This window comes from Manihot esculenta, chromosome 10 (assembly GCF_001659605.2).
Source record: "Manihot esculenta cultivar AM560-2 chromosome 10, M.esculenta_v8, whole genome shotgun sequence".
In the NCBI taxonomy this organism is placed as follows: domain Eukaryota; kingdom Viridiplantae; phylum Streptophyta; class Magnoliopsida; order Malpighiales; family Euphorbiaceae; genus Manihot; species Manihot esculenta.
The window spans coordinates 9,522,435-9,539,902 of record NC_035170.2 but is presented as its reverse complement, the minus strand read 5'-3'; the positions used below and the strand labels follow the sequence as shown (position 1 = coordinate 9,539,902).

The 17,468-nt window shown below is 34.0% G+C and overlaps 1 protein-coding gene across 2 annotated transcripts; it reads left to right on the top strand.

Annotated features, from left to right (window-relative positions):
* Window positions 1–281: 281 nt before the first annotated feature.
* LOC110624555 (B3 domain-containing protein At3g19184) lies at window positions 282–10,319 on the top strand. Of its 2 annotated transcripts, none has more exons than XM_021769751.2 (7): window positions 282–650; window positions 738–839; window positions 1,281–1,312; window positions 1,421–1,589; window positions 1,705–1,911; window positions 7,385–7,541; window positions 10,050–10,319. In XM_021769751.2, the coding sequence occupies exons 1-7, from the start codon at window positions 519–521 to the stop codon at window positions 10,058–10,060; spliced, it is 810 nt and encodes a 269-aa protein (XP_021625443.1). In that variant the 5' UTR covers window positions 282–518; the 3' UTR covers window positions 10,061–10,319. The 2 variants fall into 2 exon arrangements, with proteins under 2 accessions (XP_021625443.1, XP_043816564.1); XM_043960629.1 differs by having other exon boundaries at window positions 7,385–7,596.
* The last annotated feature ends 7,149 nt before the right edge of the window (window positions 10,320–17,468 follow it).

Here is a 17,468-nt window from a genome sequence, read left to right as displayed (position 1 = left end):
ATTATAATATATTATCTCTTTTATATTTATTTTTAAAAATTTAAAAAAACCTATTTTTTTTCACTTTAAAATTTGAAGACAATGTAGTGACATATCTGATTTATTTTAAAAATTAAAATATTTATTCAACTTATTTTAATGATTAAAAAATTTGTTTGGAACCAGAGAAAAACAGTTTATTCCAACTTTTAGGGAAAAAAAAATTAATTGAATTTATTTACCATACCTATGTAAAATTTCTCTATATAAAATGCGTACCTACCTACGGAGACGCATTTCAAAATTCAAATCAAAATTCAAAAGCTTCATAGTGTACTCACTCCCTCCTCCCCCTGGTGGCTGCCTGTCAGAACTCCCAAACAAGCCTAAGCTAAAGAGATTTTGATTTCTAATTAACAAAAGAAAGAAAAAAAAGCTTATTGTCACCTTTCCGTTTCTGATTTCTGGCCTCTTCCTCTCCTCCACAGATTTTCTGGTTTTGCTTGTTGATTTCCCAGCTCTGAAAGTTTGAAGAGAACATGGTGGCATCTAAGTCCAATTATGAGAAAATCCGTCAAAAGAGACTGGAAGAAAACAAGAAGAGAATGGAAGAACTTAACTTGAAAAAGCTCGCTGTTGATCTCCGCACTACCAGTCCTAAGACTTCTCCGGTATGTGTATAGAAATGGGTTTTTGTTTGTTTTTTCATGGGTATTTATGTAATGGCGACTTCTCAAATGGTATGATACCGTATCCAGGTGAAGCAGGTGAAACCAAGGCTTCCTCGGTTATCAACAGAGTTGGTACCAGTAAGGAGGTCCTCTCGTTTCGCAGACAAGTCCCCTGTTAGCTATAAGGAGGTCTCTCTCTAAATGGGTTTCTTATCTCTTTATATTTTTGTTAATATATACTGTACTCTGTTTTCTCCTTTTTCTTAAGGATAATGTTCAAACTTTAGAAGGCAAGTTCTGGTTTGGATATAAAGGAGTCCATGTAATTATGGATAGTGAAGCAGTGTTTTTCTTTTCTTTTTTAATAATGACTGTATTGGAAATTGTTAGGCATTATAATCATTTCTGTGTTCTATACATGGTAATAGCTGAATAAGAATCTTCATATTTCCAGCTGCGACTGGCCATGGCTTGTTGAATTTGATTATTGATTATCAGTAACAGATAATGTTTTCTGGGTTTATTTGATGTTACATTTTAGAGCTCTCAAATTCCATATTGGATTCTTTGTACCATTTGGTTCTATACCATTTTGGATTGATGCATAAGTTTTCCCCCTCTTTTTGGTAGGTCGCATTTGAACCATTGGAGAGACCCAGGAGGTTGGCAATTTGATTCATCAGCTAAAATTTCAAGCATTTGACATGTAGATAACTTGTATAATGCAATATATGTACATATATTAAACCTACTGTGAGATTCACTTGCAGGAGCTACAGTTACCAGCGAAGAGATCTGCTGAATCGGATCTATGCTTCTGATGAAGTCAGGGCACATGCAATTGATAGAGCTGAACAACTTCAGTCAGGTTTAGAAGCAGATTTCCCCAGTTTTGTGAAACCCATGACTCAGTCACATGTAACTGGAGGATTTTGGTTGGTAAGTGCTGTCTTAGAGCTGAAGAGAAAGATCTTCCGCATTAGTAATTATTGATGAATAATGAGTTTCTTCATTGAGAGTTGTAATTGTAGATTCTCTAACATTTTCTTTACAGGGTTTGCCAATTCACTTCTGCAAAGATCATCTTCCTTCCCGTGATGAATATATTACTTTGGTGGATGAGAATGGAGATGGAACTGAAACAAAATACCTTGCTCTGAAAAATGGTCTTAGTGCTGGGTGGAGAGGGTTTGCTATTGATCATAAACTGGTTGATGGAGATGCAGTGGTGTTCCAGCTAGTTAGCCCTAGGGAATTTAAGGTGATTCCCAAGCTATTAAACTCATTTCTTTATTTGTTTTATACTCTATGCCTAATGTTCTTGAATGTTGAATTAAAAGTGTAGCATGATGTACATGGTCGGAGGTAGAGAAATTTCTTTTGGAGGGGCCAATAATTATACAAAAGTTATTCAAGAATGGCTTACATTTGTATATTTTGATGAGTGCCATATTATTAGAATTGCCACAAGAAAGTGCAACTGTTCCATAAAATTTTATTTGAGAGGGCCAATGCTATAAAAATTTATAGTAGATACAATTGAGCGATAAATACTTTTAATATTTCACGTTTCACGTTACATGTAACGATAAAAGAAATATAAATTATTGTTTAGAACCAATAGTTAACATTAAATTGGTGAATATGGCTTGAAATGTTGGTGGCACCTACCTTCTCATGCTCTTTGAATGGAATCATTTATATTTATGTATTATGATATTGAGCAAAATATTCATCCCATGGCTTTGGAAATCTCCACCGGATCTTTTATCAAATATCTCAGGAGTTTTAACCAATATCGTTTGGTTAAGATGATATAAAAGAGAAAGATAGACTAGAAGCCGAAAAGTCTTATTGAAATTCTTCAAATATTGAAAAGTGAGTCTCAAATAGACAAGAAATACTATTTATAATAGAAAAAAACCCTAATATGTAAAATTATAAAAATATCCAAAAAAATTATTAAAATGCAAAATTGATCCCCTAAACGGTAGAATTTCCATATCAAATTTTGTGACAGGCTTGTGGCTCTCGTCACTTTTTTGAAAGTCATGCATCTCGAAATTCCCTTTCTGAAAAGCTATCGTGGGTCTCCATCGGACGTCGGTAGCAAAAGTTAGGTCCGGTCTAAGTTTGCCGTAAAGTGCAAGACTAGTTGCTCCGTGTCATTCCCTTCCACTTGTAAAGAACTCGACCTCGAGTTGTTATCAACAGGGTAGACTAAAATAGATCCGCCACGTTAAACGTTTTGAAAATTTTCATCTCATTTGGGAGGTCAAGAACATAAACATTGTCATTAATCTTCTGAATGATCCGGAATGAACTAATATTCTTGGAGTCAAACTTTTTCTGTCCTCTGCCACGTTTCTTGCGTAAATACACCATAACTTGATCACCAACATTGAAGGACTTAAAATGCCTATGTTTATCAGCTGTAACTTTATATTTGTCATTGACTTCTATAAGACATTGTTGTACCTGTTTGAAAACATCCAGATGCTGTTTTGCCAACTTGCTTGTTGCAATACTATTGTAAAAACCTGTGGGACGGGCATTAAGATCAACTGTATGCGCTGGGACTTTCCTGCACATAACTGCAAATGGTGACATCTTTGTGGAGCTGTGGACAGCACTGTTGTAAGCAAATTCTGGTTGGGCAAAAGCGAGATCCTAAGCAGTTTTCTTATTACTGCAGATGCAGCGCAGAAGATTGCCAAGCGTGCAGTTTACCACTTCAGTTTGGGTATGGGCAGTATTGCTGTATTGAAGTTCAGTTCCAAAACGTTTTCATAAAGTCACACAGAAGTGAGCTAGCAATTTCACATTTCTGTCAGAAGTAATGGTCTTAGGGACGCCGTGTAAGCGAACAACCTCTTGGAAAAACAGTTTTGCCACATGAGAAGAATCATTAGTTTTCTTGCAAAAAATGAAATGCGCTATTTTGGAGAACCTGTTAACAATAACAAAAATGAAATCAGATCCATGTTGAGTACGTGGAAGACCAAGAACAAAATCCATAGACAAGTCCTCCCAAGGATATGTTGGAATAGGCAGTGGAGTGTATAATCTCGTATTCTGCGAATGATCCTTCTGAGTTTGACAAACTGGGCATTTCTGGACCATCCGACCTGTATCCCTTTTTAATTGTAGTTAGTAAAAATGCTCATCCAACCCAGCAATAATCTTATCACGTCCCAAATGACCACTCAAACCTCCTCTATGGACCTCCCGAATCAGTTTTTCCCGCAGAGAAGATCGAGGAATGCATAACCTGTTCTCTTTAAAAAGAAAGTCATTATGTATCAAGAACCCATCAGCAGGCTGGTGAGCCTGGACTCCAGCCCATATATCAGCAAAGTCATCATTTGTAGCATACAAATCCTTTAGAAATTCAAAACCTACAACTTTCTGATTAACTGTAATCAACAGAGCAGCCCAACTACTCAAAGCATCTGCCACCTTATTACTATGGCCAGCCTTATGTTTTATGACATAATGAAAGGCTTCAAAATAAGCTGCCCATCAAGCATGCATTTTATTCACATGTTTTTGAGTTTTAAAGAGGATCAAAGATTGATGATCTATGTGAATAATAAACTCTCGCCCCATCAGATATTGCTCCCAAGTTTTAAAAGTCTGGAACACTGCATATAACTCATACTCATAAGTAGATCACTTCTTTCTATCTTCGTTCAGTTTCTCACTAAAGAAGGCAATAGGCCTTTTAGACTGTGACAACACTCTGCCAATCCCAACTCCACAAACATCACATTCAACCTCAAACAGTTTATCAAAATTGGGTAGAGCAAGAATAGGGGCAGAAGTAAGCTTATCTTTAATCTCTTCAAAGCTTTTGTTGCAGTGTCAGTCCAAGCAAATTTCTGCACTCTCTTTTTCTTCAAACAATCTGTGATAGGGGCAACAATACTGGTGAAATTTCTGATAAACCGTCAATAGAAAGTAGCAAGGCCATGAAAGCTGTGAACTTCAGAAATAGTTTTGGGAATGGGCTAATTCCATATTGCTTCTACCTTCTTGTCATCAACGTGTATCCCTTCTGCACCGACAACGAATTCCAGAAACAGAATGCGCTCCGTCATATAAATGCATTTTTTAAGATTAATAAGCAGCTCACTTTCTTGCAAGGCTGTCATGACTTGACGAAGGAGCTGTAAATGTTCTTCGTTGCAACTAAAAATCAAGATGTCATCAAAATAAACAACCACAAATTTGCGTAAGAAAGGATGCAAAACCTGGTTCATAAGTCGTATAAAAGTGCTAGGTACATTCATCAAACCAAAGGGCATAACCAGCCACTCATACAAGTCTTCCTTAGTCTTGAAGGCTGTCTTCCATTTATCTCCCTCCTTAATCCGAACTTGGTGATAACCGCTTTTAAGGTCGATCTTAGAAAAGACTTTAGATCCAAATAACTGATCCAATATGTCATCCAGTCGTAGAATAGGAAATCGATACTGAACTGTAATTTTGTTGATGGTCCTGCTATCCACGCACATTCTCTAAGTCCCATCTTTCTTTGGAACTAATAGGACAGGTACTCCGCAGGGGCTAATGCTCTCCCGAATATACCCCTTCTTCAATAATTCTTTAACTTGTTCTTGGAGGATTTCACTCTCCTTTGGACTCATTTTGTAATGAGGTAGATTCAGTAATTTTGATTTAGGATTGAGATCAATCTGATGCTGGATATTCCGCAAAGGTGGGAGCTTGGAGGATTCCTCCACTATCCTGGGAAACTCCTTCAACAGCTTTTTGACGGGTGATGGTAAAGATGATGCATCCTCCGCTGCGCCTGTTGCTCTTACTAATAAAGCCAGTATGCCTCCTGATTTCTCAACTGCGCCTAATAGCCTTTGCATTCCCGTGAAAACAGCAACAACATTCTTTTCTTCCACTTTAGAATGTTTCGCATAACCGGAAGGCAAAATAGTAACCTTTTTTCGATTCCATGTGAACATGTATGAATTCTTCTTTCCTTTATGCAAAGCATTAACATCGAACTGCCAAAGGCGACCTAGCAAAATTCCACAGCAATCCATATCCATAACATCATAATTAACAGGTTCAGTGTAAGATTTACTGATCGAGATAGGCACGCTGCAGATTCAGTTGACCTCAATTGTCGGATCTTCCTTAATCCATCCGATTTTGTATGGTGAAGGGTGTGGCTGTATAGGCAACTACAATTTCTCCACCAATTGTTTAGCTATTAGATTCTCACAACTGCAACTATCGATAATTAGCCTGCAAATTGCTTCTCCTACTCGACACTTTGCCTGGAAAATCTTTCTTTTTTGCGTCTCATTCTCCTGTTTTGTCGAGCATAAGATTTTCTTCACTACATAGGTGACCTCTCCATCTTCAGAACCAACAATAGATTCTTCATCGTCTTCCACTTTCTCCTCAGATTCAGCCACATGTTCAACCACATTAACCTGTCGGCGATCATTATTAACTCCTCTACGTTCTAGATAATTATTTGATCGATGACCAGGTTGTCTGCAGCGGTAACATATATCTCCCGTTGGCTTCTGATAACGATTGGTTTTGCCTCTTTTGTTTGCTGTAGTGGCGACTGCTTTCCCTACTGTCTCTCCTTTCTTCCATAGCATTCTGAGGATTGTCAGAATTTACAACCTTAGGAGGATATCCACTATAATTGCCTCTATATTACTGCGTCCTTGTCAAACCAAAATTTCTGTAATTAAAATTCCGGTTATACTGCTGTCATGACTGCCAATCACCACGCTCTTCTGCCCTTTTTTCCATCTCAATGGTGTTTGCCAAAGTGAAAATCACAGCGACTCCCATCATACATTGAATTTCGTGATTCAGGCCCCTTTGATAATGAGCAACCTGCTGGACTTCGTTCTCACAGTTTTCACACCTCGCCTGCAATCTCAAAAATTCCTTGGTATATTCATTCACCATTCGATTCCCCTGTACACAGTCATAATACCGGTTATACAAAACCTGAGCGTGATCACTAAGTGAGAACTGTTGTTCAATCATCTGCTTCATCAACACCTAGTTTCGTATGGGTTCCAGCCTCCTCCGATAGCGTTCGTTTTGAACCGAATTCCACTAAATTTGTCTTAAGGCTTAGTTGCTTTTATGAGATGGATTGAGATGCATTTCTCTAATTCTTTGCTGTTTTGACTTCTAAATTTCTTGGATGGTTTGAGACTATATAATTATTTAGTTACCAATCATATTCACTGGCTTCTTAATTGTTTAACTGCCTTTTTCCTATCTGATATTTCACATAAAGATTGAACTTCTCTTTGCCACTTTAAATCATTTTTCTTTGGATAAGAGGCGTGAAAATTCGTTTATTTGTTTTATATTGTCTTGTTTGGATAAGAGGAATGAAAATAATTTTGTTTTCTTTTGATAGGAAAGCTTAAGAATACGAATAGAGAGATATATCATACTTCAAATTACTGTATTGCCTTTTCATTTTACGACATTAATTTAATTTTATTTGTTTGGAAAAGTGTTTGATAGAAGAACCGTATGGAGTGAAACAGAATGCGATGCAAAGAACATTTGATAAATGTGATATGTGAAATTATTTGATGTCACACATGCCCCTAATTATATTATAGCCTCTTATTATTTTTTCAATTTAACAGTTTTTTCAGTGGAATTACTAATCATAAATTGGTTGTACATTAGTATCCACTATCCAGTAACAACGATCATCTTCCCAGGTTTACATAATAAGGGCGTATGAATCAGAAGACAATGAAGAGGAAAATGACAAAGAAAACGATGAAGAGCAGGAAAATGACAAAGAAAACAACGAAGATGCTGGCCAGGATGTAGATGTCACACCCTTGAATAAAAGAGCCAAACGAACCAGAGCAAGTAATTACTTCCAACCTTGCAATACCTCTATGATTGGTTTGCATAATACTACATGGTAATGCATATCCATCCATACAGCTAAAACAATTTGAATTGATTCTCGCATCTATGCAAGCGTATGCCTGTTTTGTTTGTAAACAATTTCTTCCCCCCTTTTTCATTTGGGAGCCCATTGAGATTGGACTACTCAAATCTTCCTTATTAATAAGGGATTTGTTAGTCTTGGGATTTAATCTTCAGGATTGACACAAACTTCAGAGACATGAAATTGGAACTCCTAATTCAATAACTGGGTTCAAAATTATAAGGCTAGAGTTAACATTTTTTCTGATTAGTGAAAATAAATTGAAAGTTGAAACCACATTATTATTGGCATTTCCAATAAAATGATGATAATATGTGTCTTCAACTGCATATTGAATTGCTTAAGAACACTTTCCTTGTCTCCTTTTTTCCTGGGGGACTTCTGTAAAATTTCTTTCTTCAACAAAAAAAAAAAAAAGGAAAATCTTCTTCTTGGAGCAGTTGTCTCCAAGCATTCTTGGTTGATTTGACTTCTTGGAGCAGCTGTCTTCAAGCGTTCTTGGTTGATTTGCCTTCTTGGAGCCACCATCTCTTCAAACCATTCTTGGCTGGATTTTTCTTCTTGGAGTAATCCTCTCCTATGGGCTATCATTTGCTCGCTTACCTGTGTAGCTAACTTATATTGAAACATTAGAAGTGCTAGAAGTGAAGCACTTTCAGCCATGCTTGAACAACAAGAACAAACACTGATTTGATCTGTTAAGATAAGTAAAGCTCTAAAACCATTTGTAAGAAAAATTAAAGAAATTGTAGGGAAATTATGTAGAATTTTCAATTGACAGGTAAATCAACTTAGGTCTATAACAATAATCTACTAACCTGCAATAATAGGAGAAATGAGGTTTTATATTACTTAAATAAAAGTTGAAGGGTTTTTATGTTATAAAATGAAGTTCATGCACTTTATTGTTATATATCTAAGTGTACCATGTGTGTAAATTACCATTTTCTTTTGTCCTCTGCTTTTAGCAATACAAGGCTGTACATGGAACAAAATGTCATGTACTTTTCTACCCAATCAACAAAGAAAAAAGCACCTTCTCAGAAGATTAATCTTATAAGTTCAGATAAATCATTCTGCCATTTTAGGATTTTACATTCAAACTAAATATCAAAATATATACATTAAAATTTTGGAACTTGGAGGTCATCAATGTTAAATTCTTAAACAATGAACCATTTTTATGTGATGATAAGATTGTTCTAAGGCTATCTCCAACACTACACTAAATTTCATTTTAGCGTTGGAGAAGGCCTCCAATGCAACACCAAAATCTTGTTGGATTTTGGTGTTGTGCTAAATATGGCGTAATACTGTAACAGTGTTATTTACCTTTTTTTCAATTTACAGTATAGTCCAAAATTTGTAATTTTTTTTTCATAAAAGTCTTTCCTTACTATTTGAATATTTAAAAATTTTCAATTAGGTCCTTATTTTTTTCACTCTCGTAATTTATTATATTTTTAATTTATTTTATATTTTTATAATTATAAAAATTTAATTTAAATTACTATATTCTCAATTATAAATATTATTTATAATAAATTAATTTATTTTTAATATATTATATAGAATAAGTGGAGTGGCATATGTATTATAATTAAACAATATATATTAATTGAAAATACAATCAGCAACAACACACTAAATATTTAATATTTCGATAGGTCAGACCCAAATCTAGCAATATTATTAAGATGACCATATATATTAGAGGTGGATTACGGTGGTGTTCGTTGAATATTTGATTAATGTGATTTTATAATTAATATATTTTTATTTATCTATAATATAATTGAATATTTGAATATTGGATGAAAATATAAAATACATAAATATTTGGAATGAATATATGAAAATTTTTGAGTGAAATGGATAAATAAAATTAAAGTAAAATAAATAATATAATATTAAGGGGAGAAAAATACAAACAGAATATTTTTTTTTGTGTTAAAAATGATGCAGAAAGTTAAGATGATATTTTGGACTAAAATAGTGCAAAAAAAATAGTGTTTAGTGTTGGAGATAGTCTGAGGAATATTAAAAGTGTATATATCTGGCTTTTTACATTCCTTTATATTATCACTCTGCACAATTTACGTCTTGGGCTGCCCAACAGTAAATATAACTTAACTGTGTTGATAATTGAAGTGCTTTTTTTTTTTTTCAATATACTTGTTCTACCATTTCTTTTTTCTTTTTTCTTTCTTCTTCTACAGGATCGTCTTATTTTCACCTTTCGTTTGTGTTTAAAGATGCACGTAAATGAAATTTAGATGGACAAAAGATAATTAACATGAGCTAAAATATTAAAACCAAAAGTTATCTAGAATCATAGTAGCTTAAGGTGAATTAAACATAATGAATATTATGAAAGTAATTAAATGAAAACTCTGATTTGTTTTAATTATCGGTTTTGGCAGGCAGGAAATAGTCTTTGACAACAAGTTTAGACTTGCGCACAGAAGCTATATTAGACAATTGAGTCCTGTTGTTTTGGCTTGAATTATCGCGCATGCCTAAAACGGCATATGATTCCTTGCTTAGCGGGACAAAAAAATGGTGGGAAATTTGCTATGTTGTATTTTTCTTTATGTATAATTGATTCTGACAGGAACTCATTTTGAGATCTCATAGCCTTGGAGGTCTATTGTATTCTCTTATTAATGGTAAGCGTTTTTCCATTGTCTGCCTTCATAATTTTATGGTCTAAGCTCTTGAACTTTAAATCGGTGAGTCTAATCAATGTCCATCTTCATCATGGATAAGACCTGCAGTAGAAGCCTGCTCACCAAAACAAACCACATTTTCACTTGTATTAAGCTTGACTTAACTTGTGCATGGAGATTGCCATCTAACCAAATTTCCAGAACCATATTGATTGATACACAGAAATGAAAGAGAGCACAAAGAGAGAAAATCTCCTGGATTTGTGTTACAAACTAAATGAATCCTCAAGATTACACGATGCTAGTACATATACCAGCCATAACATTCTCTCTCTTCTAATAGAAATTTTAATCCCGATATAAGCATACCCAATGAGCTGTATTAGACTGTTACATTCAAACAACTTAAGAAGACAAACAAAACACACCGTTACCCTTATAGAAAACACATCGCATCAACTACTTCCCTCCCAAAAATATTCCTTGTCCTCAAGGAACAAATGGAGGAAATTGAGCTTGAATCTCCTTAGCAAATTCCCAAGTTGCATCAGCTAGATAAGAACCTGCCCAATGAATAAGCCATTGAGTAGTTGCTTGGTTCCTTTGCTTCACCATCTTTCTTTCCAAGACAGCTTGAGGATAAGGAATAGTATCAACAACAGCAGTAGGTAAGTCCAAGGAAGCAGTAACAGAAGCATAAGTTGGCCTGAGTAATGAAACATGAAATACATTGTGAAATTTAGTCTTCGGAGGTAGCTTAAGTTTGTAAGCAGCTTCACCAATTTTTTTAGTAATGGAAAAAGGTCCATAATATCTCTTCCTGAGTTTGTGAGTTGGATGAGGAACATAGTATTACATATAAGGCTGCAACTTGAGATATACTTGATCCCCAACTTGGAATGACCTTTCACTTCTTCTCATGTCAGCCAATTACTTCATACGAGATGCAACTTTAGCTAAATCCCGCTTTAGAATGTCAATAGCAGTTTCCTGTCTCTCATGTAAATATCAACAGCAGCCACATGAGAATCATTAGGGATATATGGAATGTGGATAGGGGGAATAATACCATATAGTGCTTCAAATGGTGTCATACAAATGGTGGATTGATAACTTGTGTTGTCCCAGAACTCAACCAAAGATAACCGCTGTCCGTAAGCATGTGGCATATCTCCATACATACACCTGAGATAGCCTTCAAGACATCTATTAACCACATCAGATTGGTAATCAGTTTGAGGATGTTAAGCTATAGACAAGTGGAGAGAAACACCCTGGAGCTTAAAGAATTCCTACCAAAACTGACTAGTAAATGTAGGATCTCTATCATTTACAATAGTTTTCGATAATCCATGTAGCTTATATACATTGTCTAAAAAAGCTTGTGCAACCTGCTTAGCAATATAAAGATGAGATTGAGAAATAAAATGAGTATACTTGGATGAGACTTAGGTAATTCTTCAATGAGATCTATAGAAATATCAGTGAACAAGCCTTTTGGAGAAGGCAAATGTTGTAAGGTGCCTGGAGAGGTCATTGTTTCATACTTATTTTGTTTGAATAAAACATTAATCTCCTATTTTTTACTTTTTTTTTGGTTTTTAAGAGAAATTTAAAGATGAAAGATTTCGATTGTGGGTGGTAGATTATACTAAGATAGATTCGTGTGAACGAATCAAAGAGTCGACATTTGGAGGCCTAAATTCCACTAAGCAAAAATTATATCTGCGCTACAAGAGGTAGGATCCGAAATTTATTTTAAGATAATTAATCTTTAATTTTTTTCTATATTGGCTAATAGATTAATTTTCTTTGATATAAATATTGTGTGACAATTTTTATGTTGACACTTAAATTAATTAAATAAAACTTAGAGCATTAAGCATGAAACTATAGTAATTAAGAAAAAATTTAAAATTTTGTGATTTTGATTAAATCTATTTTTTTGCTTCCGTTGTGGGTGTTGGAAAAGTCATAGTTGATGCAGAATGATAAGAAAATACTATTGCTTCTAAACAGTTAAAAAGGTATGAGTTAAATTATTCTATATATGAGCTGTGATCTTCACACTCAATATGTAGAGGCATTATGTTTACGGGGTAAAATGTAAAATCTTCATAGATCATAAAAGCTCGCAATATATCTTGAGTTAGAGGGAATTAGACTTGAGGTAAGAGAGATAGATAGAGTTGCTTAGTGATTATAACCGTAAAATTTAATACCTTCTGGATAAGGCAAATATAGTAGCAGATGCTCTTAACCGAAAATCACTTGTTAGTTTATCCTATATTTCAGCAAAAAAGAACTAGTGGTGAAAGAATTTTACAAGTTAAGGCTTACAGTTGTAGTTGTTTGGTACAGGTGTTTTGGTGGCACAAATCAAAGTGACATCTATGTTTTTAGAGCAAGTGGCACAAAAATAGCACGAAGACCCAGAGTTAGTGAAAATAGCAAGAATACTTCAGCAAGAAAAAATAATGAATTCAGGTTATGAAAATTCCTGTCAGATCCAGATGAAGTTCTTAATGAACCTAATGTAAAAATTCTAGAAGATCTCACCTATATTAAATAGCCGCAAGTTAGAAAGTTGAGAAATAAGGAAATTCTGATAGTAAAAGTCTTATGGAATCATTACAATATGGAAGAATGTACCTAGAAGACCAGAGAGTCGATACTTAGCAATTACCCTCATCTCCTTTGAGGTAAGTGAAATTTCAAATTTTTGATAAACTATCAATTGAAATCCAAAATTTCAAAATTGAAAATTAGAAGGGTAAAATGGACTTTTCAAAAGAATTTTAAGTATACTTGAAAATGCATTTTTAAAAAAATAAATTTCAAAAATTTTGAATATTCGACTGTCGAACTTCTTGACCGTCGAATATTAATTGGTAGACTTACCTATAAATAGAATCTGAAAATTCTTCTCACTTTAGACAAAGGTAAAGATTTAGCTTCCTCTTTAAAACTTTTAGTCATCCTATATGAAAAAATAACTAATTGTAAAGGGTTTTATGCTCATATTGAAGAATTGCAAGTTTTAAGTTCAAGTTTGACAAGTTTCCTCCCTATTTTGTTACTGGATTAATCTTTCAAAGAGGTAAGCTTCATGTCTTTTGAGAACTTGTCCACCTCTTTTAGATTTATCCTATATTACATGCTGCTTAGGACCGATTTTTTGTTGCATGCAAGTCTTGTTATTCAAGATTAGAATAAAAAAAATTAATGTATGGTAAAAGCTTTTGTTTTAATTTTGTTTTGGGATGCATGTTGAGTTTCATGCGTTGTATGATGAGGTTTGGGGTTTCTAAAGCTGTTGGTCGTTGGTTTTGAGCTTGGTATGGCAGTATGGGTGAGGTTGGACGGCAGATACAAGGTAAAGAGAAATAAGATTATTAGTTTTGTACATATAACAACTAGGGCGAGTATCGATCGATTCAGTTTATTATATGATGACAGAACTTATTAATTATAAAAATCAAATTGAATCAGATAAATAGGAAGTCAAATTGAATCAAATCATAAAGTTTTGATTTGATACAGATCGAAATCGGATTGATATCAAATCAATTAAAAATTCATATTCAACTAAAAATACAAGTATTATTTTATTTGTTTAGAGTAATTTCATCAAACAAATCAAGCATCAGCAAATCGCCCACATTTATATGAATTAATGAACACTGGATACAAATCAAATCCAAAATTCAATTAGAAATATAAATATATTTATGCTTCCTTTGAGCAATTTTATCAAACAGGATTCAAACATAAACTAAAAAACAAGTGATTTATTCATGAGCTTGCTTTCTAAAGTGAAGATCCAAGAAGATCATGCTTCAATGGCCCAAGAAAAGTGGAGCGCGAGGACTTGAAGGATCAATGACCATCAGCTTTGTCTCCATCATAGCGTCAACAACTTCATCGCCATCATAACATCGTGGCTTCATCTGTAATGGATTCAACCTTGGCTTCCACCATCGACAGCTTCATAACAGCATCAATGTGGGGACTTTTATCTTCATTTCTGGAGGAATGAATCATGGTCGTTGCAAGTTTTTGAATGTGTTGACGTGCCAAGAAGAGAGAAAAGCAAGGGTAGTCAAAAAAGAAGAAAAGGAGATGATGAAGAGGAAGATCATTGAGAAGAAAGAAAACGGTAGTGACATAAATGAGGAAGGAGAAAAACAAGGGACGCTAAGGTTTAGAGAAAGAAAAGAACAAATATATAGTAGGAAAAGAAACGATCAAGATTGATTGATGATGGATAGTTGAGATTATTTTGTATAATTTTTTATAAGAAGTAAAGGAAGAAAAAGGAGATGATGGCTATTGAAACCATGAGAACTCCAAAGGTTGAGGTAGGTCCATTTACCACTAGGCTACACATGAAATATGTATTATTATTCTATATAAATATCAATTGGTTCAATTTTATCAAATTTTATAAATTTAAAATTAATCAAACTAAATAAATTAAAAATTTTTAAATTTAAAACTAAATCAAGCCAATTTAATATATAAATTAAACTAAATTGTTAATTTAAATTGGTTCAGTGATTTTTTTGGTTCAAACAGAATAGCGCTCATCTTGGTAATAACCCAGCTAAAACTAATCTAAACAACTTTAATTCCATTTTCTTTTTTATTAAAAATGGTTAATTTAAATTTAAATTATTTAATAGTTCTAAACTAGGAATAGCTATATATGTTGCTAATCTAAGTATAATTGCCAAATTAGGACCAGACGCTTGAGTATAATAATTGGCTAGTGTCTCAGAGGGCTCCATTCGTAACTTTTATTTCATAGACCCACTAGCTTCACATAATTTTTTTAAACAAAAATTGCGCTAATACCAATTATAATAATTTCAATACAATTGACTTGGTTTTTTACTTAAATAATTGTTGAATCCTTTTTAAATAATTGAATTTGATTAACTTAAAATATTTATTTAGTAATTCTAAAATAACTATATATTAATATCTTTAATTCAATTTTCTCATCGACCTGGAATTTATGTCCCACAGTGGAATGGCTATATATTAATACCTGCATGTTATCGTATATTTATACATATATGAATAAAATAATTTTTCAGAAAATTAATTTGAGTACATTATAATAAATAATTGTTAGATTGAATTTCATTTAATTTTAAACACAATTATAGATCAAGTTTTAATTTATAAATATAAAATTGAAATTAAAATTTTATGTTCATTTAATAATAATCAATTAATTTTGATGTTCCGAGTTTAATTATAATAAATATGTTATAAATTTCTAAAGATTATTTCTAAAGATTTTAATTATAAGAAACACAATTATGGATTATAATAATGATGCTCAGATTGTTCAAGAGGTGCTTAATAGCTTTGCAAGGATGTTTGGGCAGGTTATAAACTTTAATAAATCTATTCTTTGCTATAGTGCTAATGTGCCGGCCTCTAGACGAGTGGTCATCTGTGAGTTATTGTATATTGTTGAAAGAGATGGCATTAGGAATTACTTAGGATTGCCCATGAATGTTGGTAGAAATAAGGCGGAGGTCTTTTGTTTTTTGAAGGATAGAGTTTGGAAACGGCTTAATTCTTGGAGCCATAGGTTTTTATCTCAAGCAGGAAAGGAAAAGAGATTTTGCTGAAAACAGTTTTACAAGCCCTCCCAAATTATGTTATGAGTCTATTTTTATTATCTAAATCTGTTTGTGATGATGTGCAGAAGCTTATGGCATGGTTTTGGTGGGGTAAAGGGAAAAATCATGAAAAAAGCATGCAGTGGATGTTTAAAAAACTTAGGGAGTTCAACTTGGCAATGTTGGGTCGTGTTGGTTGGAATTTGATTTTGAATCCTCACTCCTTAGTGGCCTCATTATTAAAAGCACGTTACTATTCTGTTGTCTCCTTCTTAGATGCTCCAAAAGGTACAAACTCTAGTTTTATCTGGACTAGCATTTGTGCATCGCAGGGGCTCTTTCGTCAAGGAATTTCATGGCACATTGGTAGTGGTTCGACAGTGCCCATTTGGCTAGAGCCTTGGTTGCCTAATAGAGCGAACCCTTTCATTACATCAAGTTTTGAAACATCTGTTGGAGTCCATTATGTTAGTGATCTCATTCAAGATGGCACATGGAACAGGGAAGTGCTTTCACAAGTTTTCAATGACAGAGATAGAAATCTTATTTTATCCTTACCGCTGCCCAGTATTTCAAAGCCAGATTCTCTATATTGGAGGTTATCCATTAATGGTTTCTATTCTGTAAAAAGTGCTTACAAAGCACTCACATGGGATGAGTCTCTTGTGTCAATGAATGATTAACAACAATTATGGAAGAAGATCTGGTCACTTCAGCTAATCCCCAAAGTTAAGAATTTCATTTGGCGTGCCTATAGTAATATCTTGCCGTTCCAGTCAGTTTTGGTATCGAGGCATGTATCTATTCAGGATGTCTGCCTCTTTTGTTTGGTTGAATCAGAAACAATATTTCATGTACTAATTTCTTGCCCGTTTGCTAGGCAAGTATGGAGGGCTTCGTATTTTGGCTGGTTTTCTCCTCCCTCTGCTATGTTTACTGAATGGTTATGGAAGATTTTAAATCTGTTTAATGGTAGTGATATTGCGTTGGCCTTAGTACTGTGTTGGTGTTTGTGGGAAGCACGTAATAAATGTGTATGGCAATAACAAACTTCTGCAGCTGTTCAAATTTGGAGTAATGCCCAGCTTTTGTTTCGGCAATGGACTGCAGCTTTTAAGGCCCCTGCAATGGTGATTCAGTCTCAACCTCGACAAAGAGCGTGGTCTGCTCCTCCTATAGGATGGGTAAAGGCTAATGTTGATGCCTCAACAAAAAGTGCAGGACAGATAGGTATTAGGGAAGTTGTTAGAGGTGATAATGGTGAGTTCGGAGGTCCTTAGTTGGTTGAAGTCCACCCCTTGAAGAAACATTGTGATTGAAACAGATTATGCTGTTGCAGTAAAGGTGTTGACATCAAATTTGACTCTAAATATGTCAAGTACTGATTTTATAATTTAAGATTGTAAGTCTCTAATTAATGAGACTGGTTTTATTGTGAGATTTGTTCATATAAGTCATAGTGGTAATGAATTTGCTTATGAGATTGCTAGATTTGCTTTTAGTATTTCACAGAGAATGTTTGATTTAATGTACC

What these genes read in the sequence shown, in the direction of transcription:
- LOC110624555 (XM_043960629.1), top strand. Translation starts at nt 519, where the DNA reads ATGGTGGCATCTAAGTCCAATTATGAGAAAATCCGTCAAAAGAGACTG. An exon ending in CCAGTCCTAAGACTTCTCCG is followed by an intron (nt 651 to 737) that starts GTATGTGTATAG and finishes TACCGTATCCAG; the next exon opens with GTGAAGCAGGTGAAACCAAG. An exon ending in CCATTGGAGAGACCCAGGAG is followed by an intron (nt 1,313 to 1,420) that starts GTTGGCAATTTG and finishes ATTCACTTGCAG; the next exon opens with GAGCTACAGTTACCAGCGAA.